Source organism: Geospiza fortis, unplaced genomic scaffold (assembly GCF_000277835.1).
Source record: "Geospiza fortis unplaced genomic scaffold, GeoFor_1.0 scaffold81, whole genome shotgun sequence".
NCBI lineage: Eukaryota > Metazoa > Chordata > Aves > Passeriformes > Thraupidae > Geospiza > Geospiza fortis.
In genome coordinates, this window is record NW_005054318.1 from 6,769,621 (window position 1) to 6,795,675 (window position 26,055).

Genomic DNA, 26,055 nt, shown 5'->3' on the forward strand with positions numbered 1-26,055 from the left:
GGCGGCGGGACAGAGCCCCGAGTGAGCGAGGGGACCGGCCGGGAGCAGCCGGGTATCCCTCCCGCGCTAAAAATGGCATTCCCTTCTCATTCTCTCTCCTCCCATGTAACTTTATTTCTTTTTCATGGACTACACCCACTTATAGGAAAACCTAAACTCGCCACAATCATACGAATTGTCTTTGCTATAGTCTTAACCTGTGCCACGGAAGGTTTACGTTGGACATTAGGAGGAATTTCTTCGCAGAAGGAGCGATTAGACATCGAAATGGGGTGCCCCGGGAGGTGGTGGCCTCCTTGTCCCGGCGGTTTTTAAGGAAAGACAGGATGTGGCACTGAGTGCTCTGGTCTAGCTGACAGGATGGTGTTTGGTCATAGGTTGGACTCGATGATCTCAGATATCTTTTCCAACCTAATTGATGCTGTGAATTTGCACAAGCACGGCACCAGCTGCTAAAGGGCAACAGATCCATGTGTTATTCGTTGCCTGTCAGATGATGCCGGGTTTGGGGAACAAGGGACACTTACAATGTGGTCAGTGCTGAAACTGCATCAAAATGCTCCAGTGTAACACCAACGGCAGCATCACAAACAGCAGATTTATTCAAACTGGCATGCATGAAGTTAAATCAGATCTCGAGTTTCTCCTTGAGAAATAGGGGTGGGAGGTTGCTTGTCTAAGTAACAAGTTGAATCAAACCCATATAGCAACAGCACTATCTATCATATGTCAAGATGCTTCAGATAGCTACTGTAATTTAAAAGCATGCTCACTAATAAGAGGTCTCTCCTTCTAGGTCAAAATCTCTTCCCTATTTGTACAGGATTTACTCCAATGCAAAATTATAGAAGAACAATTCAACCAACTAACCAAAGGAAATATGAAACTGAAGACAAACTTTAACTAAGGGTCTAATCCTGGAAGTTGCTTAATATCCTCTGACTGGATTACAGTTAGTGTTCTAAAAACAAAATGCTTTGTTTGGATCTGCAAACACTGCCATGAGGATAGCAAAAGATAAATACCAATACTGAAGTAGGATCTCGCTCTACAAAGTGAAATGAACTGATGTAAATTGCTTTTTATGACATGCAATAAAAACTATTCTATATTTTGAACCCATCTTTAAAATGTAATTCAAGATTACATAGAAGAAATTTCTTATCTGATCTCGCGTAAGAAAAAAATACAGTCATCTGATTAAGAGGTTGGAAAGTTACATTTTTTCAAACAAGTATAACTTGCTTTGTTTCCGATACAAATTACAAAAGCAGCTCAAAATCGCAAGTACTCGGAAGGACTGCTGACTTTCTCGGGCGCCATTCACTCCTCATGCTCCCTGCTTCTGTTCATAGAATTCTGGGATGTGCAGACACAACAGCTGCTTTTTGGCACAGGGGCACACTTTTCATTAACAATAAAATCTAATACTGCCCTGTAGCCATAGGTGACCCAGATGCAGGACTTGCTGGAGTTCAGTCACGTGTTTATATTGCACCGCAACTGCTAAAATTTAGTGATGTGCCACACTTGATATTTCTATTTAACTTGAGTTTACCATGACTTTATTCCAAATAACTCAAAGCTGTTTGTCTCTGCAAAAGGGATGCCTTTTCTTAACAGCCTGATCCACTGATGAAAACTTAGTTATCACCATAGCAATCGCTTCCACATTCAGGAGACAATGATATAAACACTGGATTGTGACACCGCTGACTAATCTGCCGGTCACAATCTAGACTCTGCAACACCACTTGTAGGTGTATTTATGTGATGTCACTAACTGGGTTGCATCACCACCAAGTAAAATCAGGAAAGTAGCACAAAGGGATTTAGCAGAGCTTTGGCTGGGGCATAAAGCCATGCCAGCCTGGTGGGGCAGTGCTCTGGCAGGACTTCCCTTGCCCGGTTTGACTGGCCTTTCCTCCAACTTCTTCCTTCTCTCAGCCCTTTCACCTCAAATTCACCGCTCTCTTCCACCTCTCATGCCCTTCCCTTAACCTCTCCCTCTGCCTCAGTCCTTCCTTCAGCATTCTCCTTCCCCTCTTCACACATTTGTTTCCTTTTAAATGAATCCCACTCAAAACACAGAAGGAACCCCACCACACTCACTGGCACCCATCAGGTTGAGCACTGTCCCATCATGCTTGCCCCTCTTCCCAGTCTGTCTTTTGACATTGCTGTGTAGAGAAACTGGGATTTATTCTGGACAACAATTAGCTACTGTTATGACTTACCTAACAAATATGAGTTTAAAATCTCATACCTGATAATTATCATCTATATGCTCTGGTCATTCACACCTGTGTAATAAACAAACAAGTTGCATCAGGTTTGTGGCAGTACTTTTGATTTCACAAAACACAGCAGGGAGTCAAAACAAGATATTTTTTGCTTAATCTGAAACCCTAAGATACAACAGCTGGGCTGCAGAGCTGGATGTAAAGAGCAAGGAAGCTCCTATGCTTTCCATTACACAGCACACCAGGCAAGCTTTCCTTCTCTGCCAACAGGCCTGTAGTTGCTAAGGATAGACCTGGAAAAGTGAGCCCAAAGCTGATCACTGACCCTTGCAGAATAAGCCTGAAGACATTAACGAGATTAAAACCAAAACAAAAGAAAACAAAACAAAGAAAAAAAAAAAAAAAAGAAGAGCCCAAAGAGAGTTTCCACAAACTCAGTGGAAACGTAAAACTGAGGTGAAAGAAGGCACAAGGGAAAGAAATAGACCAGTGACAGTGGAAAAGGAAGTTGGAAATGCCTTGTAAGAAAGAGATGGAAACAAGGTATAAAATAAATGAAAGCACAATATGTGAAATATCAAACAAAGAAACAGTTTGCTTTCCACTTCAGTCATATCCTTATATGCAATCTTGCAAACATTCCTTAAAGATTTCCCTTTTGATTCTGTATTTATCCCTAAAGATAATGTAAATCTTGTTAAAATTAGTTACAAGTCAAGTAGTTCAAGTAGTTACAAACTACTCAGGGTAAAGAGATGTAGTTCCATCAGCCAGACTGACGACACTCTGAATTTACTACAATATAAATTCACCAATTTTGCAGCAGCCTATATATTACAAAAAGTCAGCCTAAAACCTAAAATTTTATTGACGATAAAATCTTTAGCACATCATGAGTTTCACTGAGCACTTATCACCTTTGGTCGATACTGTGCTCCCTCTGGGGCTGACTGCTGCGCCCATGGGTCCTGCCACACGGGCCCACACTGGTGTTGTGAGAGGACAGTGGGTGCAGCTCCTCTGCTGCCCACTGTTCCCTGCCCAACCCACTCTGCTCCGCAGCACAGAAGCCACGCAGCTGCCCAGTTGGGAGTTACGAATGCCCCGGGTCTCAGTTCAGGAAACAACTGTTTGCCACAATTTTATATCAACACAGCATGGCAGAAGCACCCCAGGATCGCAGCACAGGCACTGAACACGCTTGGTGACACTGTCACAAAGCTATGGCAGGGTCTGCAGCTGGTGAGCAAAGCCACTGCTGGGACAATGGGATGGTCTGTGAGCTGACAGAAAGTACTCCTATAACAGAGAGCAGCCGTATGAGAGTACCAGAGGCAAGTGCTTGTATTTTGTTCTAAAACACCTGATGTACTGCTGAAGGCAGAATGTAGATGCTGAGGGCGGGGGAGGCGTGTTCTGGCTCCGGAAATGCTGCCATGAGCAGTTGTACAAGGGCAGCAGTAACCTCACATGAGGACACAGCTTCCTGCTAATCCTTACTCTTGTTCACCATTTCAGCAGCATCCTAGCAAAAGGAGCAGTGAAAGATCTTTCACATATGCCTGTTTCCACATCTTGGCATCTCCTTTATGCTTTCCCTCATCTAACCTGGCCAGGAACAAAGAGCTTCACACATAAGGAGCTACAGGACCAGTAACTGTGGAGGAGATGCTGGAAAGCATCCTGCATTTAGCACAAGGACAAATGCAGCGAGAGACGCTGCTGTAACCAACCCACACACAAACATGCTCAGCCAGGAAATATCTACAACCATATGTGCTGGGAAGCCCGTTCAATTTGGGATCAAAATAGAAGATTCATTACACAGAGTCATCCTGACTTTTCTCCACCTGTGAAGAATAATTTACGCAACCTGACGTGGGGAAAGGGCAGATGGGGGCAGACACCTTTGGGGATTTATGTGGGGATTTAACATATCCAGACTTTACCTGTCCCAAAGGCCCTGTGGGTCCTGGCTCTTTTCCTCGCAGCCCTGTAAGACTATCCTCTTGACAACTTATTACAATAGCCTGAATTTTTTTATTCAGAACAAGCAAAAGTCTTATTTGTCCAAAACAGGAGAAAAGCCATTTGAGGAAGGGACTTTTGAGATTTCCAAGACATTATGAGAAAGCAAGATACTCATTGCCTTGCCTGCAATACTGTATGAAATTTTCTTAAATCTTCTACACGATTGTGTCAGGGGTTGTGCTAAAAATGGGTTAGAAAAGATGAAATTGCAGTGAAGCCTATGCAATACACAATGGCAAATAAATTAGACTAGCATTGCTTACAGGCATTGGGCTTTGCCGATTCTCATTCTCTGCTTAAATCAGGTTCAGGCCCTTCACTCTGTGTAAGTCAAAAACCTCCTCTTCCTGTCTGGACAACGGCAACACTTTGAAAAGAAAAATGTATTTGACTGAGATTAAGTTCGTACTGAGAACACAGACACACTGATGTAGTGAAAAACTGCTAAGGGTAAAATACCAATTCTGCTGAAGGCTGTGCCTCTCAAAAGAAAATGAAACATTTGTTGTATTTCTCCAGCAAAACAACAGAAAGCTTGCATTTAGTAGAATTCATAAAGCCAGGTTACTTTTGCCCATTTAAACACACTTTTGTTCCCCCCTAAGACATAAAGTAGGAAAAAGTGAAAATTCACTTTAGAAGGCACATAAAGATCTTAGAATAACTGATTTGCTATTGTCTAAGTTAATAATTAATTAAGTCTTCTCAGTATATACTGTTTAAAAAGTTTATTCTAAAACCCCCATTTGCCTTTATCTATATACTTAAGAACTGTCATTCAAATTTTAGAGTAAGAAACTAAACAAGGGGAGCCTCTTTTACTCAAAATTTACACGGGATTAAGTACAAAAAAAAGTAGCTGAGCTTTACCTGGACACTTTCAGCAACTAGTTACAGAAAGGAGCTGTAATTTCCAAGCCGAAGAGAGGCGACTGGAAGTGCTGTGCTGCGCAGACACCCGGCCCTGCGGCGATGCCCGCAGCTGTCTGTCCGCCCCGCCTCTGGCTGCTGCTCACTGCGCTCCGAGCAGCTGGCCCAGGAGTGCCTGATCCTGGGTGAAGTAGCTGAGCTCTCCTGGGCCTTGTCAGCTTCTTAAACACCATTACTCCAACACAAGTGTTGATTGATTAAACTGCATAGAACGAGCAAAAAGCATTTTTGGGGCACACCCTTTATTTTAAATCTGACTCTTAGCCTATGTGTCCAGAAGGCACACGGCTCTTGATGATTAACTGCAAGCTTTATGCCAGTTTATTAAAGTACAGCCTTAATTTAGCCTAACATCTAAAGGAGCTTTCTTATGTTTGTAACAATGAGCACAGTATTTTTAATTTGTGAAGCTCAGATTCTACTGCTACAGTAGTTTTAGAAGAAAGCTCTACCTATAATTAAGTACGCAAGTCCTTCAAATAAAGACTTCTGAATTAAATTAATCCTTTATGTATACTGAGGTGTCTTTTAGATAGGTAATTCAAAACTTTAACAGATATTACAGTCAAAAGAATGAGACGCTTTTGGTCATTTGAGCCAGCACTGCTGAAAAGAGTGACAATGTGTATTACACTTCTGTAGATTTTTAACTGATACAAATACTCATCTAGTAAAGTACAAACACTAACTTTACCAAATACGTACAAATATTAGTAATTCACTCAGGTGAAGTCAAACATAATAGGTAATGGCTAATTTTAAAACACAAACACAGATACAAGAGGCGATTTAACCTGGTATGTTCCAAGTTCACTAATGTAAACACCAGTTCAGACACACCTCGCCAGAAGTCTGAGGTATCTAGCACAGCATGGCAATAGATTTAGACATACTACCCTGTGCCCACTTACGAAATCTCTTAACACATACAATCAAGTAATAATTCAGTCTCTTTCCTCTTCCCACATCAAGCACAGTTTAGTGCTGTATGGCTAAAACTATCCCTTCTCATCTGCCTGTTAGTCACTTTATAGGACCATTGCTTTAAATCCCTGTGCTGCAATAACTAATTAAAATACCTGAAAAAGCAAAAACTTTTACCCAAACTCTGCCTTTTGCATCACCCCAAATCAGGACACCATATTACCTCCTTGCCTCTACTGAGCCAGCAAAGCCGCCTGGTTTGCCAGTATTTCCATGCAACTATTAAAACTTACTTTTAATAGTCCTGTCTGCCCCGCTTGTATGTGAAATACTTTATCACTTGCTCCAGACAGGTAGGGCACATCACCTCTCCCACCATTCACCTGTTCCCAATTTTTAAACAACTTCATGGTTTAAACCCTTTGCAATCTACTCGCTGAACTGATTACCCTCCCAGATTACATCTCACTGAAGCCCTTGCTCAGGGAGGAAGTCATTACTCTTTGTCAAGTCTGCAGGCACCATTTTTCTTAATTATAATGATGTTAAGAAATAGTTGTTGGTTTTGATCAAACAGATTTGGTAAATTCTGTACTCTGTACTGATGGTTGGAAATGATGGCTTTAATTTCATTCAGCTGAAAGCAGCATTATTCATCTGGGTATCTACACAGCATCTAGGTTCAACATATGTATCTATATTGTTATGGTGTCTTTCATGTAGTGGCAGCACCCAACTTCATTTACATGTCGTCTGGGACAGTATAAAAACACGGTGCATAAATAAGATCCAGCATGAGAAACTGGTGGAATGGCCAGGGCACAAGCTGCTGAAGATGAGTATTATAAAGTGGTCAGAAGAAATTCAAGACTTTAACAGTAGACTTGCAAAAGAAGAATGACAGGAGGACCCGGCAGTTAGGATCAGATTTTATACTAGGTACAAAAGTATCTGCAAAATCTGTGAAGCCTGAAGTGGAACTTGGACCTGAAAGGTGTTAACCTAAATGAGAGTCTCAGGCACAACAAGAGACTGGGAAATATACAGTATGCAAGGAAATGTAGAAAACAGTGCCAGAGTTGTTCCAGAACAACTGGAATGCTGTCTAGAAATAATAAAGAAAAAACTCACTGCAATGACAACATTAAACAACTGCTTCTTTTATTTGTTAACATAGTATTTAAAAACAAAATAAACATTATTTTCTAGAAATATATTTACTGTCATAAAATGGTAGGTAAAAAAATAGGTATTTTAATTGCAAAATATCACAATGTAATTAGATGCTAATGTCATGTCCAGTACACTCAAAATATGTACAATTATGCCCCAAAAAATGGTAATTTCACAGCTTCCTGTTGGCTCTGATGCAAATTAATGAAATAAATGGTCATTAACAGTTTCCTTGGCAGTTTCCTTTCCCAGTAACGGTGACTTAAATTATAGATAAAATGACACTAAAACTGAAGTACAGTAGTAGATCTCAGCATTCCTATCTGTACAAAAAATGTCCATGAGACAAAAGAATCAGTGGAAGTTCAGATGTAATACCATGGTTTGGGATCCAACCAACTAATTTACATGGGTTTAATACTGGAGGTTTTAGGCCTTTTTGACTTCCTTAGCACTGTGTTGTATTTTAGTTTTTTACAGAGTTTTTTATTAAAAAGTCTGTGTTCTATCATACACACCTCGTCATGGATATAAGAGGGTTGAATCCTCAGAAGAAAAGAGAACAACCCTAACACAAAATGGTAACTCTGGGGAAACTCCACTTCTCTGTAATGAGCCAGATGACCACACAATCTGAAAAGAAATGGGGAGAAAACAACAGCCCTGAATTACAAGTGCATTCAGTATTTAGCTAGCATTTATATATTAAACTGTAATTAGAGACAAACTTTACACTTTACCAACAGCATAAATCACAATTCTAGTTTACAGTGTTTATTCCTGTGATCGACTCCTGGAAAACCATGAAGTATAGGACTGAACCAAGATATCTTCAGAGGTGGTGCAAACACCCTAAGAAGAGAAAGCCACTATAGCTTCTTGCACTATGAATCTGGATCTTACTCAGCCAGGTAAAGAACATGTTTTTTGCCTTTCAGGACTAAATGGAATCACTGTTTGTTCTTCCAGCTTTTAGCAAATGTAGCAAAGTATTAAAATGACTACCTCACCCTATCTTTTAAATTTCTAAGACTATCCAATTCAGACACCTTAGGCTCTCTACTCTGTTCTCTCTCCACAGGGTTCCCCTCTCATCTTCCTGACACTATGTCATGGGATAATAACCCATTCATTTATTGTCCATTGCCTTTGTGTGCTAAATACAAACTACATGTCTAGAAACAAGAGAGAAAAGCTAAATTAAGTCAATGGAGTAAAAGAGTAACATAGGTAACACTCGAGCAAACACTGATGAGGTCAACAGCAAGTAATTAGTGCCATAGCAGCCTTCTGCTTCATTATTTTGTAGCTTTTGTGGTCAAAGTGTTATTGAAACTGATGAGGTGATTTTATTGATGAAGTATATAATGAAAATAGCAGACCAGACTTGCTAGTAACAAGTTTCAGACTGAACAGAAGATGACACAGAGGACGAGCTGCAGAGATAGCTCTGTAAACATTAAGTTCACCAACTTAGATTGGAAAAACACCAAACTGGATAAGGCTCAAATTTAGTTTAAAATACTACTAAGTTTCAATGTTTAAATAAAAACACTGTACATTGATATGGGGGTTCAGGTGCCATATTCACCTATAAACCCTATACATCTTCTAACTTACTAGTACTGCCTTGGGATGTGGAGAAGCAGTTTAAATGTTCCCTGTGTCTGATTCAGAGCAGCTGTCTTAAATATTCACCAGAACAACGACTGGGATCTGTCTGTCCCAATTTACAGGTAAGTGTGCTAATTACTAGACTATAAAGTCATTTGCTTGCTCCCTCTGGCCCAGCAAACATTTCCATTTTACCTCAAACTGGAGGAACAGCCAGACCCGTCCTGAGTGCTAGGCAAGCTGCACTTCAGGGAGCACAGTCTGTTCAAAGCCTCCCAAAGTCTGGCACATTGGAAACCTGCAACTAGGTCTCTCATGCCATACATCCCATCCTCTGTCCTACCTGACACCCCCCAAAAGCATTACAACATTTTTCATACACTGTAGTACCTCATCACGTATAGAATTATACAGTCCTTCAGCTTAGAAAAGACATTTATGAACACTGAGTACAACTCCTGCCACCTAAAGACTTAGTGTAATAGCAAATAGTTTAGATAAAATATAATAAATAGAAAAATAGAAAATAATAAATAGAACAGTAAATCAGTTTAGAATCCAGTTTAAAACAAAGTTTTAAGATAAAACATAAAAGCATTTCACCAATGATTTGACTGATCTCAGCTTTGCTCACACTGTAATTATACTTTAGTCCCAGGAATAAAGCATTATAGCAGTCCTGTTAGGCCATGCTGATTTTTAAATAAAGAGAATTTGTAAGATTTTTTTTTTAGTTCTATTCTACATACACAGAGGATAAACCCTCATATCTGAGGGAGTACATGTTGTTTTCCAATGTTAAGTAAGTGTCAGACGTATACTTAAATACTTGCATTGCAAATGATATAATGGGAAATTTAACCGGTAAGAATTTAAATTCAAATCTTGTTTCATGAAGGCTAGGACAGTTTGCCATTAACATTTTAATATATTACATATGAAAATGTAGGTTTAAAAACAGACTTTGCATGGAAGATTATTCACACAAGCATACACCAAAATATCTACTCATTCAATGTGTACATAAGATTTACGCAAATCTGTGGTAAAAGGATTATTACCTCTACTCCCTTAAAAAAAAAAAGTTCTTATTCATACAAAAGAATGAATCCATATAACCAAACCTCTTGTAATGTAACACTGTGCTTACATTATTCCAACCCATTTATGTCACTGTGGGTATGTGAAAAGTAACGTGAAAAGGAAAATAAAGATAAGCAAATAAATCCACTGAAGGACAGAAAAAACAGCATACTCGTAAAACCCAGCTATTCTCAAAGGGAATGGAATGCTTTAAAATCAGGACCGTATCACTAAGACTGCATAGGGGGTATTGATCTCTGAATATCATTTCAAATTATATACCAGATAAAGATTTCATATGTTACTCAGCAGACAAATGAACGTAACTCATTTCACATGAATATAACCTAATCTTCTTTCAAAAAAAAACACCTTCCAATAGCATACATGAGAAATTCAGGAGACTCCAAGCCAGCTACAGAGTTGATCTTCTTCACTGATATTCCACTAGTACACTCCTCTTCTGGATTAGGGTTTCATAATACAACCAACAGCAGAACCAAAGTCTGGTATATGATCCAGAAGTCATTGTGATTAAGGCCATCAAAAAATCAGTATAGTGATTTAGAAAATTAATTTTCTGTGCTTTTTTAGAGGCCAGGGAGGAGAGGAATGGGACTATTTTTCCATTCTCTGGAGAGCTGCACCACAAATATTTTTATAAAACACTGTAAAGAAATGAAGTGAGTATTTGCACTAGCTGCTACTCTTGCCATGTGACTCTAGTTGTTGATTTTGTCTCATCTCCTGCCTTCTCATAAGGTCATTTTGATCACTCTTCATGTTACAGTTCGTCTACTCACAGTCCAAGACTATCCACTCCTCACACACCCCTTTCCAGAAATGACTGTAACTGTATGTGAACACATAGCTGTGCACACACCCTGTATTTGTCATTTGCAAAAATATATGTACAGGACTTTACTTTCAGGAGAACTTTCTGAAATGTATTTAGCAAAAATGTGAATACTTACTTCTCATTACATAGTTTAACTGTACACAGCCAATAGTCAGGGTTCATGGCTGTCAGTAAACCCCTTTTTTCTTGCAAAACTCCCTTCAGGCTATGCCCGTGAAAACAACTCCCATCTGTGTTTTCTTCAGACCAACTTAACTGAAAACTTGATGGATTTGGCTTTTCAGCACGTTGCACTGAACCAGACAGCTTGCCAAACTGATTTTGTAAGTTCACAACCATTTCTGTGCAAAGAGAAACAAAAGAAACAAATGTAAAAGTACTAAATACCATAATACTGTTTAGAGGTGACTAATACAAGAAGAAAATGTGGTATTTGTGCTTTTTACTTTTTTTTTTTTTTTTTTTACCTCAGCATGAAAGACTGAGAAATCCTGGAAGTCTCTAGGTTATCTCTGCCACCCTCTTTGCAGCTTTTAGTGAAACATTTTGAAACGTAATTCAAAATGCCATGTCTTTTATACCTAATGATATTAGTAGTGGGGCACTCTAAAACATTGCTGCAGGTAAAACCTGTAAAATCCATTTGATACTGCCAGGATTTTTATGCTGATAGAAAGCACATTCATACATACACGGATTGAAGGTTAAGCTTTTCATGGTGCAAATTTCAACTGATAAAAAACCCCAACAACAAAAAAACCCCAGTCCATGTTTGCCTGCTGCTGGTGGATGAACGACAAGCTTTCCTAAGTTATTGAGGCTGAGAAGGGAAAGAAGGTATCATGATAGATCAGCCCACACTGTATGACTGCCTATGCCTTGTTTCTCTAGGATAAAAAGCAGGTTAAAAAACATTGTTGGAGCTTTAACTTCTTTTTATGAGCTGTATTTAAATTAACTCATTCATGTATTGAAATTAAAAAAAAAAGCCCACAGAAAAAAACCTCCTAAAATAATCCAAGTACTGGGAAGTTTATCTTTCAAGATTACACTAAAATCTATGATCAAAATCAAAGGTTTAGGAAGGTTTCTGAAAATCTGTACCTGGCACATAAGTGTCCTAGAGCACTGTCTCTATTATGGTACATTTGTTTTAAAATTAATCCTGCCCAGTTGCAATTATGTGATATTCCTGCTCACAACATTATGATAAAGCTCTGTAATCTAAGTGGTCCTTTTCTAGCTCCAAGAGAAGCAGAGCCAGAAGAGGAATCTTTTATCCTATAAATACAGGAATTAAAGGGCATCTGAGTAAATAATCAGCTTCAAATGAATACATCTAAACATGGTTTTCCATGGAACTTGACATGACTGCAGGATCACCCCAACACGATTTTGAAGAGTAAGTACTTGGAAAAAACCCCACTGCATTCTTGAAGGAGAAATCCAACATGTGTAATTCAAACCAAATAGGATTATACAACTTCTTTAGAAGTCCCTGAACCAGTCACTTCCAGAAACTGAAAGAACATATAAAAGGAAAAATACCACTTGCCATACTTAATATCTCTTTCCAAATACCTGCTGCTTTCTGGATAACCTAAAATGTAGAATGAAGAACTCCAGATCTAATTTGGCTGAAAAAAATTCTGCTTTTCCTTATTTCTGCAGACAACTGGGGTTTTGTGGTTTTGTTTCTTTGCTTTTATGTCAACACAAACCCCAGAAACTTCTCACAAGTACTTCCAGAGCTACTAAAATTCAGCAGCTGTACCTGCATTCTGACCACATGCTGCTGGCTATGCAAGTAAAGCCTTCCTTGCTTTCTGCAGAGGATTGCAAGGAATGGGAGAGAAGAGGGACATGCAAGATCTACTAAAGGACATACTGGGATATTCATACCAAAGCATTCAAGAAACTGAAGGAGGAAACAGACAGGAAAGCTACAGAAGACCGACAACTCACGAGGAACAGTGATATAAAGGCAAACTAGAGAAGATGAGGACAAGAGTACTCATTTTGAGACATGGCTCAGTAGGGTGTTGGGAAGACTGGCAAAGGCAGTTTCAGCTGTGCATGTTTGAAAAATTCCAGCCACGGGTTGTAAAACAGTACTACATTAATTGTACCCAGAGATGAAAGAGAGGAGACAAAATATTTCAAGATGTTAATGTTATCAGTCACAGCTGAAGATCTATCATAGGAAAAGTTGGAGCAGATTTCTGTGTTGCTGAAAAGAAGCAAAGTTTACTCACGTCTTCTCTTTAGAACTTTAGATTTATTCTTGACTGAATAAAACAATGGCTTTTCACATCTCCAAAGATACCTACCAGTAAGAGACATAAGAATTGTTAACAAAAAGAAAGCTAGACCAAATGAATAAATGAATAATGACTTATTACAAATACTGCTAAAGTTTTAAATTAAAATCAAAATAATCTAATGTTTAGTGCTATTAAGAGCCACTGCCCCTCCAACATATAAAGGAAATCTTTTTCTGAGCAGGCAAACCAAGGCATGTTAGCCTAGATCTACTGTAATCAGTTAATTGTTCAGCTGTATAAGCTATTTTTCACAGTAAGTGAGCATTTAATAAATAACCTGGATAAAGCTTATGAGTATAAATAGAAAATTAAAACAGTGATTTAGTCATTCTATTCACTCAAGCTTGGTGAATGGATATGTGGAACAAATTTCTAACTTTTTTTTATTTCTGTAGGGATCAGGAGTTCACACAGAACTGTCTACCTTAAAAAAGAAGTACTTATAAACCTCTTACTTGGCTTTTTCTTCATCCAGTTTCTTTTGCTCCACATCCAAGGAATGTTTTACCACCTCATACCACTTCTTGAACTCAAAATATGGGCCTCCTGAATAAAACATACACATTTTAGTTTGGGAAGAAATGAAAGAAATGACAGAGAAGGTCTCCAGGCAGTTAGACCCTGCATCTTGCACCTGTATACAAACTAACCCGAATGCTATACGCTTAAAGAAAAGATAGTTGATCTAATAATTCTGTAAGAAAGAGAAACACAGAAATGGAGTGAAAGAACAGCATGTCATAGGAAGTGCAAAGAAGCCCCATATCTTAGGTTTCATTGATTTAGCACAAGTCAAACCTTTTCCCTCTTTTCTGGAAAGGTAAGCCTAGAAACTACCTCCTCTCTACCAAATCAACTAGTTCTCCACTGTATGGAGTGGCCTTCAACTGTTTCAAAGTTGAATTCAAGGGATTAATGAAACTATGCATCAAGCTTAAGTTTAAACAAATAAAATCTAAAGAACATCAGATGCAAAATTTCACATAGTTTCACCAGCTCCCCACTGTCTATCCCACTGCCTATGAAATTTTACAGGGTTGGAAAGATAAACTAGACAATGGTCTTCACTTCATATCAGCCTCTCATGGTTTGGAGCACAGGAATTTCACTTGTTGATATGTGAACAAGTATTTACCAGCACACGAAAAAACATGAAGACATAGGACATTTAGCAGCACCTTTATCACTGATCCTCCGAAGAGGCACAAGACTGAAGCAGACCAACTGGGTACAGGAAGTATAAGAATTCAAAAAAGAAATATGGTATAGACTTATATATTTAAAAATAATCAACTCTTATCCCTGTGGGTGGAATATCTGCATTGTGAATGAACCAGACTTTGCATTTCCCCATGGCCCGAGCTGCACTGCATGCGATGCTTGCGTCATGCTCAGCTTTGCCAGCCAGCTGTTCAAACTCTCCTGAAGGTGCATACACTGTTCTTACAATCAAACTTATGTACCTTTTGTATTATTTGCATTTCTGCTGTTTGTATTATCCTGCCTCAGAATGTCTAGATTCTAAAATCATAGATGGTCTCAAAAAGCAAGAGACGCATGAAAGGAACAAAGACCCCTCAGCAGTCCTTGAAATTCAAAGGTCTGGATACAACTTCTTTTATCAACTCCTTAAACCCTGAGGTTTAAGTAAATACTTCTAAATTGCTGGGAGAGCAGTGTGGGAGGTGGTAGAAATTGGTGTTAAACTTTGTATGAATTATTAACATCTGTCACATGCAAACCCATTGTCAGAGACGTGATGCTACACTGTAATAACCCTTTACCTGGCCAGTACTGCTGGTCTGACATTCATGTAGCTGAGCTGACTGGAAAATACACAGCTCTGATACACACATACATATACATCTATATATATCTCAATCACCTTTTATTTGAACAAAACCCATATTGTGGATGTGTGCAGTTCACAGAACACACACAGTAGGTAACTATAACTATCTATTGTACTGCTTCCAGGGTGATTTGAAGAAATGTAGGAGCTGAAATACTATTTTTAATTAAAAAAAAATGACTAGAGAATGGATAGTTAAGTTGAGAGTCGAGTCAACATAAATTGAATCTTTAAAACTCGGTATTAACCATTATTCATTTAAGCACTCGAACTTTGGGAAAATGCCAGAGGCAGTTTTGAGCTCTGGCACTGATCAGTCATCTAACAGAAATTCTCACATCAACTCCTCTGTGCAGCTGCTCACCATCACCCCGACATCTTAAGCACAGGGACAACAAAACACAGCACATGGATCATTTGCACCAGCAGATTTTAAAGTAAAAAAGTGGGCAAAGAATGAGCTGTTAATTCCCAAGGGCAATGAGACTTGTTAATAAGGGAGAAACCCCATTAAGATATTAATGAGCCTCAGCTTGTAAAGCAGTTGCACAACTCCCCACTCCTGCCACTATCATGTACTTGAAGTTTTCAAGGGAAGTAAAAAGGAAAATAAAAAAATCCACCATAAGTTTGTGTATCCACCTTAATGTGAAAATTACCAGTTTTAGTTAACAGGGATGCCTCTAGTTAGAGCAGTAATTGAGCTCACACATGACTAACACTGTAATTTTATTATGGACCTAGATTTTAAACAAAGCATCAGAGGGGTCAGAATGACCCAAAACTGGATAAAAGGCCTTACAGATAAACTGCAACACATCTTGGATCTTATCTTCAACTGTGATTTGGATCAGGCCATGGAACATCTTCCTGAAGATTTCTAATCTTTGATTTGGTCTTTCTGCCCTCAAAGAACCATGTTCACACCATTATCTTCTCCATCTTAATTGCTGCTAGCTTTTCCACACTCTCTCAGGATTATTTGGACTAAGAAACTAGATTACATCTGAAATATGTTACACACTAAGACATTTTATTTAACAAGACTAAACAAGTTTGGATTTTATCATAAATGTGGTTTAATGCCCCTAGTAAGTATCTGCTATTTACGATCAAAGTGTGCTCCCTTTTCACGGCGTATCCATTCATCTCCACCTACCACACATAAAACTCTAAACCAAGAGGCAAACATGCACAAGCAGAAGTAGAGAGGCACCCAGCAAAATGTGTACCAAACTCCTCTATCCCAAACAAAAAGAATTGTGCAGGTACACTGAGGCCATTTTACATGAACAGGATCTACTCTTTTCTCTGAATAAAATTCCCCCTTAATGAATGACAAAACCACAATTTCATGATCAATAAGAAAAGTCTTTCTAACCCTGATTGCAAAACAGTTTCGCTTACAAATCATAACACCACTTCTACCAGAATATTTATATACCTTCTGTGTTATTTTTATTTCTTTCTTCAGCAAACTCTGAAAGTAACCTGTAAAAAAATTTTAAAAATCAGGCTGTTTTGTAGATCCAAATACTGCACTTTTCACATGAAGTTCAAATACAACAGACAAAAATGTCATCCTAATTTTATTCCAAATATCAGATACAACCCAATGAATTTTAAAAATAATTAATATTCCATGTCTAAAATGCCTTCAAGTGTATGGTTTAAGCTACTGAAGATAAGTGAAATTCCAGTAGTATAAATTTAACTCTAAAGAAAGAACAATCGGAGACAAGCATTTGCACTATTTGAAATTTGAGGGTTGCTACAGATTTGTCTGTACACTTACCATTCATAGTGATCATCTAATAAAAACAATAATTTGAGCACAACTACAATAACTGCTGCAGCAAGAACATCATATTTCACTTTTCTTGTTGACTTATTTCCAGGCATTAGAGTCAGGAAATCCACTTCTCCAATACCAATCTTTTTCACCACTCGACAAGTCCAATTATGCAATTCATCTGATTAACATAAATAAAAATATAAAATGTTAAGACAAGCTAGAAATATTTTTACAGGGCAAATATGATGGGCATTTGAGGAAAACACTGCTTAGGTCTTTTAGGACCATTTGACAGCTGTATTTTTCAGGCTGAGGAGTATTTTTAAAAATACTAGGCAACCTTCACTGTGCTTACATGGAAAACACTTGTGACCTATTATATATTCATATGGAGAATAAAAAAGTCACATATTTAATAGTGCTTTGATGTTACTTGAATAATATAGTGAGATCATCCTGAATATTCTTGCAGGAAAGCCTATTGCAAATCCACATAAATATATTTTCAAAAAAAAAAGTCCAAAAGCAAAAAACTTGTCACAAACTTTTTTCCTGCCTGTTGACTGAACAGCCCTGGCAGGAATCAGCCCTGCACAGAGGAGGAGCAGGGCTGGCTGTAAAGCAGCTGGTTGTGCATGGAGAGCAGTTTGGCGGTGGCAGGGCAGCACTGCTGCTCCCCCAGCAGAAGCTGTGCCAGGGAGATCCAGCTGCAGCCCCACAAGGTACACAGCAGCCTATCTATACAGGCTCTTATTACTCTGCTTATTTTTCACAGATACAAATCCCCAAATTTCTCACCTTTCCTGTTCAGCAAGAAATACAGGAGTTGATTACATCACCATCAGATTCCACAAAGGTTAGCAATGTATGACTAAGTACAACTTTAATCCAGCTGTATTTATACCCTCTTGCTGCTTACAAAGAGTTCAGTAGGAACCTGTTTTCAATCCTCTCGCACATAACAGTAAAAGTTAGAAAAAAAGTGGAAACTAAATTTTCTTATAAATACTAGAAGCATATTTAGTTTTATTTCAGATATATAAAATAGTCTCTTAGTTGGTATTTAGTGTTCTTTAACACCTCCAATTCATTGCCTTTTTTTAGGAGTTGTTAGACAACAGCAGCAGCACTTTTCAATTTTTAAAAAAATGCTTATACATGATAAAAATCTAAGTTGCACGGAAAAGGGCGATATATTCCTCTTTTGCAGTAACTTTCAAAGAGTACTTAGTTTTGCATTTCTCTGTAAAAGATCTGAAAATAACAAATTTGCAGCCTTTTTTTGATTCAATTGATACTTCACGATCTGTAAAATAATGCAATCCTCTATAGGATCACAACACTGGCGTAAAACTACAAAATCAGAATTACCACTCCAGAATTTTAGCCCTAAACCTTTTGGTTATCATCTCTCCATTCAATTGTGACTAAATAGAAAAGCCAAACACTTTTATTCATTGTAACTAACTGCAAAATAACACAATAACTCCCTCCCCTACTATGAACTGTTGGAATGTTTTGAGAAAGAAATTTACAGGCTACTTGTCTGTGTAACTCATCTTCAGTCACAATGGTATTTGACAGAAAATATGGTAACCTAACAGAGAGTTCACATACTAGGACATACTGGTCTTTCTTGACAAGTCAATATTCAAGACTTCATTGTAGGACAGTCAAAAAAAGTCAATACTTATATATCATTTCAGAACTAAAATGTAAATCAAGTGAGACAGAAGCTGATCTGTAACACACCATCAATTAATATTAAAATAAATAGTAATATACAATATTATATAATACACAAAATATAGTCTTTGTTAAAGAATATACATCCATTACTACATATGAGAATTTCAGAGCTATGCAACCAGGTCCCAACTACATGAATCATTTAGCTGAGGTTAATACATCACATGAATTCAACAGGTGCCTCTTAGTTCACATGGATACTGAAAGATTTAAAATGAAGTATCCACTCCACAGCCTTACAGAGCCAACATCAGAGTGCCCCTGCATATCTGGGCCCATAACATGTACTCTAAATGTTTGAGGAAGGTGCTTTCTATAGAAAGAATATCTTTCAGTTCAAACTGAAATGGGAATAAATTAGAAGGAAAAGAGCAGGCACTTTGAAGTAGTAATTTAAGCCTTTTTGCTAGAGTTTAATAAACCACAAAAAAATTTTATCAGTTCAGGGTAGGGAAAATATTTACCAGGTAAATTAGCTTCCATCAAGTACTTCATGCACAGCATGTCTGGATGAAGAAAGCAGCTTTCTGTTATATCTGGAAAACGAGGCAGGTCTAAAAACGCTGCAAGTTCATGCATTTTGTTGAATACTTCTTCATATACAGGCCACGACTGCAAGACAGGATTGGAGGGGTTATACATTTGCTCTATTACTATATTTGTTAACTATTTAAAATTATTGATGTTAAATTCTGAATTGTTTAATACAGGATTATCCATACAGATTCTTTTAGCACACTGAGTAAACACACATGTAAGAATGGAGTCAGATTACAGTACTGCAAAGACAAACTGCTAGTTTTAAATCGCATGAAATACAAAAGGAAAAAACCAGAAAGTTGCTTTAGATTTCCCACCACCTCACCATCTTTCTTGTGAAATGCTCATTATGCATCCAGATGCACCAAAACTAAGAGCTTTGGGAAAAAACCAATAGAGATGCAACTGAAGGTGAACTGTCTAAAGAGCTAAGAGGTCAGAGAAGCACAGAAGGTGGAGGCTGGCAGGGACTGCTTGAGACCACTGGGTCCAAGCCCCTGCTTAGGTCAGTTCAACCAGGCTGCCCAGGACCACATCCAGTCAGATACTGAACATCTCCACAGATGGCAGCTTCCAAGGGTTGTGAGAAATCTGCTACAGTGTTTCACCAACTCCAATGTACAAAGGAAAAAAGATTTTGTTTCCCCTTACACCTAAATGGAATTTCTTGTATTTCAATTTGTGCCCTTTTCTTCTCATCCAGTCACTGGATAGCACTACGGAGGATCTGGTTTTCCTCCTCTGCAGCCTCCTGCAGGTGCCACATCATACCTGCCCTGAATATGCTCCAGCTCCAGGATGAACAGTCACAGTGCTCTCAGCTCCCCTCATTTGTCAGGCCCCACTCCCCCATCTCGAGATCCCTTTACTGGACTCTCTCCACTGCATTCATGCCTCCCTTCTACTGGGGAGCCCAGAGCAGCACCCAGCACTCCTGATGCATCTCACAAGTGCCAGGTAGAGAGGAAGGATGCCCTGCCTCCCTTGAGGACTTGTACAGTCACCAGAACTGCTCAAATCTTAGTGACAGTGACCTTGCAGGGACACCAGCCAGTTGCCTCAACACTTGTGCAGCACCTCATCACAGCTCATGAACCTTCATATGTCCACTTCATTCACATATTTCCTAAACTGGTTCTTAAAAACTGAGGCAAAAAAACCCGCAAGCATCACTTTAGCCTTCTCCTTGGTCTTTGTGACCATATTCCCATTCAGCACCAGGCCCACATCCTCTAGAACCCTTCCACAGAATCTTTCATGTTATTTAATTAAAAAAAAAATTCCATATTTGCATATTTATTAGTGACTATAAATCTGAAATTCTCTTTTTGAAACCATTGGGTGCATGAGAAAGTTCTCACAATTTGTACTGAGGTTTGTTGCTATAGGAGAATATAAATTACAGCAAGATTTTGACATGTTTATTCATAATGAACTCAGCAGGACATGGAGTTTGCATAAGTATGGATCTAAGGTTTGACCCTCATTTCACAATACCTGAGCTGTTTCACTAAATATTCTTAATTTTCTGTAGTTAAAATGATTACCTGAATTTACCTCTAAAAGCAACAATTTCAGTTGTCCAGGCTACTTTACCATTTTAAATGTATAAAAAGCAATGATTCTTCTGCCTTAGCCAGGGATTTTTCTAACTCAGCAGAGCACTTTATCATGTATTCATATTTTATAAAGTCAATTTGTACATATGGAACCTTCCTTTAAAAGAAACTTAGCAGGGCTTTACATTTTGTGCACAGCTTCAAAACTTTACTGAAGAAGAGTGAATGCAGGCTTCTGCTCTTTTTTTTGATTCAGATTACAAACAGAGTAACTGTGTTTACAACAAGATATGATGTGACCTAAAGTAGTTTTATTCAATAATTTGCCTTCATTTATTTTAATATAAGCTCTGTAGCCAATGCTCAAATTTTGTTTTGAGTGATTACCAACATTACACTGTCTCTTTTTAAATGATCTCCCCACAGATTGCAGTTCAGACTTGCATGAACACATGCTTAGGCAAATGAATAATTCTACTGTCACCTACTATTACACATGTAACTTTTTGTAACAGTTAGGAAGTTGTATCATGTTCATTATAGTTTCTAAACAGTGTTAAAATTGGCTCAGACTGCTCCAGGACTATCTTGAGAAACAAGAAAAACTTGCACTACCAGAGCTCTGCAGAAGACCAGGCTCACAGTACTTCCCATTCCTTCTAAAAAGCAGTGCTAAATTGAATACCAAACTCATCTTGGAACAAAACCTGAATCATATGTAACTTCTCTTGAGTGTACTGGGAGAAAAATTAAAGTCCCACATAATTCAAATAAAAACATTACATGAATACTATTCATAATTAGATAGCAAGGAAATATGCTTTCCCCTAATGAAAAGCAGTTGAATTAGTAGCTTCTTAATAATATATCACAGGTGAAAATAAATGAAGACACTGGGAATTTAGTCATTTGAAGCATTCCCATTCTCAAACATCAAACTATTACCAACAGAGTTATCCAAAGTCTAATCTGACACTGAGCTACTTTAAGGAATATAGATCTTAACTGGAGGACTCCAATAGACACCTTTATCACCTTTCACCTGAGCTTCCCTCCTTGTACCAGGGCAAGGAGACAGCTTTCCCATCCTAGGTATTGGTCAATCAAACCTTCCCTCTGCCCAATATCTGCTTTTGGTTCAAAGCTTTTGTTTGCAATTTACAGAAGGCAATTTGGTTCTTTTTCAAAATGGCTCGAGAATGCTTAGCTTTGCAATGACGAGAATGCTTAGCTTTGCAATGACAACCAGTGCTTTTATTTCTGAAGGCAAACAAGTGGTATAAAAACTACAAATAAAAATTAAGACTGAGAGCTACCACTTGGATTATTTTTAGAACAGTGTTAAGAGACAAAAACTGTTCTTTGTTGATGTGTGTTCATAAGAGATCTGAACACACTTGGACTGTGCATCCTAACAGAAGATAAAGATCAACCAAATCAACTGCTGTTTCCCAGGGTTTAAAGCCTAAACTCAAAAACATTCCCTGTAGTAGTCCCAGCATTGTGCCACGATGGGGAGGCTGAACTGAACCCCTGCTTCCAGCAGCACAGTCACCTCTGGAACTGGGAGCTGCAAGCACAGCTGCATCCAGCACAAGGTCACACCTGCCTGGGACACAGCACAGGGCTGAAAGGTCAGGGCTAAGGACACTGAAGGGTTTCTGCAATAACCAAGCACTGGCTGTTTTCACCAGTCACTGTATGCCCTGTTCATACTCTGTTTAACTCTGAAAGAGCTGTGAGTTCACACAAAAAATCGTTTATTCTGCCAAATTTCAAACATATTGGGAGCGTTAAAAGAGAAAGAACTTCCAAATTCCACAGAACCAAAACAGCAAATTTTGAGACAATATTAAGGCAAAGAAAGATGCTGTAAACAAGCAGCCTCAAAATTAATAAAAATTACCACCTTCTACCCAGCTATGTATCTCTATTAAAAAAAAAAAAAAAGAACCTGATAAAACAAGTTACCCTGGAAGTCAACCAGCAAATCCACTAGGAAAGCAAGATCCAGAGCCAGGGCCTCCCTCCTTCAGTTAAAAAACTCTGCCTCCAGCAACCCATGATTAAACCCCAAGGGAGGAGTACTTGGACAATAGAGGACAGTGTTAGATCACATGCCACACACCCTCCAAGTATAACTTTCACTTATCCAATCATAAATTTAAAAATTCAAGATGTATTTCTGTGGTATATATTAGGACAACTCCCCTGTCCATCACCACATGAAGTTACTAAGCTCTCACCTTGTTTTGGGAACCTGGGAAACACAATAAAAACCACATATAAAACTCAAGTTACAAACCCTTAAGGGCACCTAATAATTCCAGGAAGACTGACAAAAAACCCTTTTAAAGCTATTCCACCTGCTAGCCTTTTCAGGTGTTTCGCAAGCTGGGATTCCTCCAAGACTGATCAACAACGCTGACAGAGTCTGTAACTTGTCCAGATGGGCTACAGAGGTTGCCAAGACCTTTTCTTAAGCTTTGCTTTTAAAATATTTGTCTCTTATTCCCACATGTGACAAATAAGGTCACTCCAGAAAGCAGTATAGAAGATTAGTACTACTTAAGAGTACTTTCCCCTGCCCCCCTGAGCACAGGAGAACAAAATACACATCATTGAGTCAGTGAAAAAGTGTCTATAACAAGATTTTCATAATGATAACTATTCATTAAACTATTTAAATCAGTTGCCTTTATCTTTCAAAGTTACATGGCATTTTCCACCTGTATTAGAAAACAACAAACTGGTTTTCAGGAGCAGAGGAGCCAAACTATTAGCATGATAATCAGATCAAGTAACAGGTAATTGTTTTGAGTAAGCCAAGATTGCAGCCTCTCCTACTTGTTTGGACAATATCAGAATATTGCTGATCAACAAGCAGAAAACAGTATGCACTGGCTGGCTTTCTAGAACAATTTGCAGGCTCCATAGTTTCTTGTTTTAAATGTGGTCTGACTGACTCTCTTCTTGGATAACTGTGTAAGCCAATTCCTTCACCCGTGTCAGGACAATATCCCATTACTTACATATTCACAATATTCACAACTCAGCTTATGTTATAATGATAATGTTCTATTATTTCTGAAAATAAATAATTATACAGTTATTCTAAATTCTTCATTTTATATTTTTCCCTTTCATCTTTCTTTCCTGTTCAGTACTTTTTTTGCAGCACAATTCCCTTCCTTATCCTTCTACCTGTGAATTTCCATCCTGGGACCCTTTTTTCCCCATGCCTGCACAATTCTCTGAATTTCTACCTACTTTCTGCTGCTTATATTCCACACTAGACATTTTTCCCAAGGGATTTCTTTAATGATCATTTAATACTGGAACCTAATAAGATCTGACTCATTTTTTCATTATCAGCTTTTTGTAAATCTTAGGGAATCTTCTAATGTTTAGAGTTGGATATGCAAGGCTTCATCATTTTTAAGATGACAAATTCAACTCAGACTGAGTTTGCAAAAGAGTGTACTAAACTTACCAGGAAATGGATTAATAAAGCCATTTAACTTGTAGGTTTGGAAAATAAGTTATGAGGGTTGAGGAATGGGTTTTTGCAACACAATCCAGAATTCTGCTTCAATCCTTGTGTAAAGCAGGGCATGCTCATAAAATAAAATATATTTATTGCAAAAATAATAAACCAAATGGCTGCCCTAGTGTGTATAAAGATCTTTGAATGCTGCCTGGATTGAAACAAACATTCCCAGGAACCTGAGCTGGCTTTACATTTACCTAAGGTAAAATCAGGTACCAATAATGAGCAGAGCAGTCAAGTTCTCTATGGCACCTGGCTCACCTTACTTTGCTTCTGCTGCTCAACTGGTTCAGATATATCTGGTCATCTGCAGCATGAGCCTGATGTGGGATGACAGCAGCCACAGTGCATGCAGATTGCATAAAAGACTTGACAGTAGAAACAATAACTGTATTAACTGTGAAATTTACACTCAAATTAGTATTTAAAACTGAATGAAATTACCTTGTAGACCAATCATTACATACTAGATCATTAACATGGTCACAAATTCTATTTTTCATGGTTTTTGTATATTCTTACAGTACTACTAATCTAGTTACCTCCCATATAAACCTACACCAACAAATACTGCCAATTTATTTTAAAACAACATTAGTTTTGCCCCTTGCCTGACCTCTATCTACCTCTCAGACACAACCACCATCACACTTGGAACAGCTATAAATGAATGTAATAGCCATCAAACACAAATTAAAGGTACTTTAACACTGTGTATTACGATGAATACAAACTTTGAAAAAATAGGAAATACTGAAACTTTTTTTTGCCATTTAATCTAGCTGGAAAAAACTTAATGTAGGCAACTTTGTAACATGGTTAGATTCTGAGCAGTCTTTTCAGGAAAGCCTTCTTTGTCAGAGCAAAAGGTATACAGAAAAGACAGGCAATATTTGAAGAGACTCTTTAAAGGTCCCTTCCAACTCAAACCCAAACCATCTTGAGATTCCATGGCATAGTCAGCACTGTCACCACTGCTGTATAGAAACACCCTAGGCTTGTGATTTGCTGATGAGTGTGAAAGTGGGCAGGGAGGAACCCCTGCACCCTGCTCCTGCCTCCTTTCCTCAGTCACATCTGAAACAGGAGAACAGACTCCAGGAGCCCCACATCTGACTCGGTGCACTCATTTTTACATGGACTATATTAACTGTGCAATTTACACCCAAATTAGTATTTAAAATGAGTGGATAGCATTTAAATGAGTGGATAGATTTCTCCAAACCCCGATATCCATGAATCACATACAGATGCTGATGTAACAGTGAGAGGGTGTGCCTGGAATTATAAAAAGGGAATCAAATGACACGAAGAAGACAGGTGAAACTGCTGTAACTCCATTTAGGTAACTGCAAAGAAATATGCATTTCGTGAAACTTCTTCCATTAGAAAAGACAAAGAGATCAAGCACACAATAAAGCTGCTCCTTTACAAGCCTCCTATCAAGCAGAAGGAAGAAACAAAAGGAAATCAATTTGTTCACCTGAGAGGCAGACAGGTTGCCCAAGTTATCCATCAGGTAACAAACGGGCAGAAGGGATGAAAAAAAAAGTCAGGATACTTTTTGAAAATCACAGAAATCACACTGGCAGGCTCTCACTTCCTTTCTCCTTTTAATAACTGTTTCAGATGCAACAACTACTACATCCTAAAATCCCAAATTACTCCTGGTCATTGCTGTAGAGCAAGTGAGAAGGGCCTTTACATAGCAAAAAGATTAATTTTAGAAAATGACTCAATAAACAAAGTTTATGCCTTTTTGAGAGAAAAAAAAAAGGTGCTAGGGTATTAGACTCTGTTAAACTGATCCAGGCAGTTCTTCTCTACTG

General features: G+C 38.3%; 1 protein-coding gene across 2 annotated transcripts in view; it reads right to left on the reverse strand.

Moving 5' to 3' along the window:
• Positions 1-7,268: 7,268 nt before the first annotated feature.
• The window catches only part of TAF1B (TATA-box binding protein associated factor, RNA polymerase I subunit B), a 44,546-nt gene continuing 25,759 nt past the window's right edge, over positions 7,269-26,055 (reverse strand). For both annotated transcript variants that reach the window (XM_031056482.1, XM_031056481.1), the window contains exons 9-15: positions 19,042-19,189; positions 16,829-17,006; positions 16,478-16,524; positions 13,637-13,727; positions 13,113-13,183; positions 10,973-11,198; positions 7,269-7,934 (exon numbers count right to left, since the gene is read on the reverse strand). In XM_031056482.1, coding sequence (XP_030912342.1) covers positions 7,706-7,934; positions 10,973-11,198; positions 13,113-13,183; positions 13,637-13,727; positions 16,478-16,524; positions 16,829-17,006; positions 19,042-19,189 — 990 coding nt within the window. In that variant the 3' untranslated portion in view covers positions 7,269-7,705. The remainder of the gene's footprint in view (positions 7,935-10,972; positions 11,199-13,112; positions 13,184-13,636; positions 13,728-16,477; positions 16,525-16,828; positions 17,007-19,041; positions 19,190-26,055) is intronic.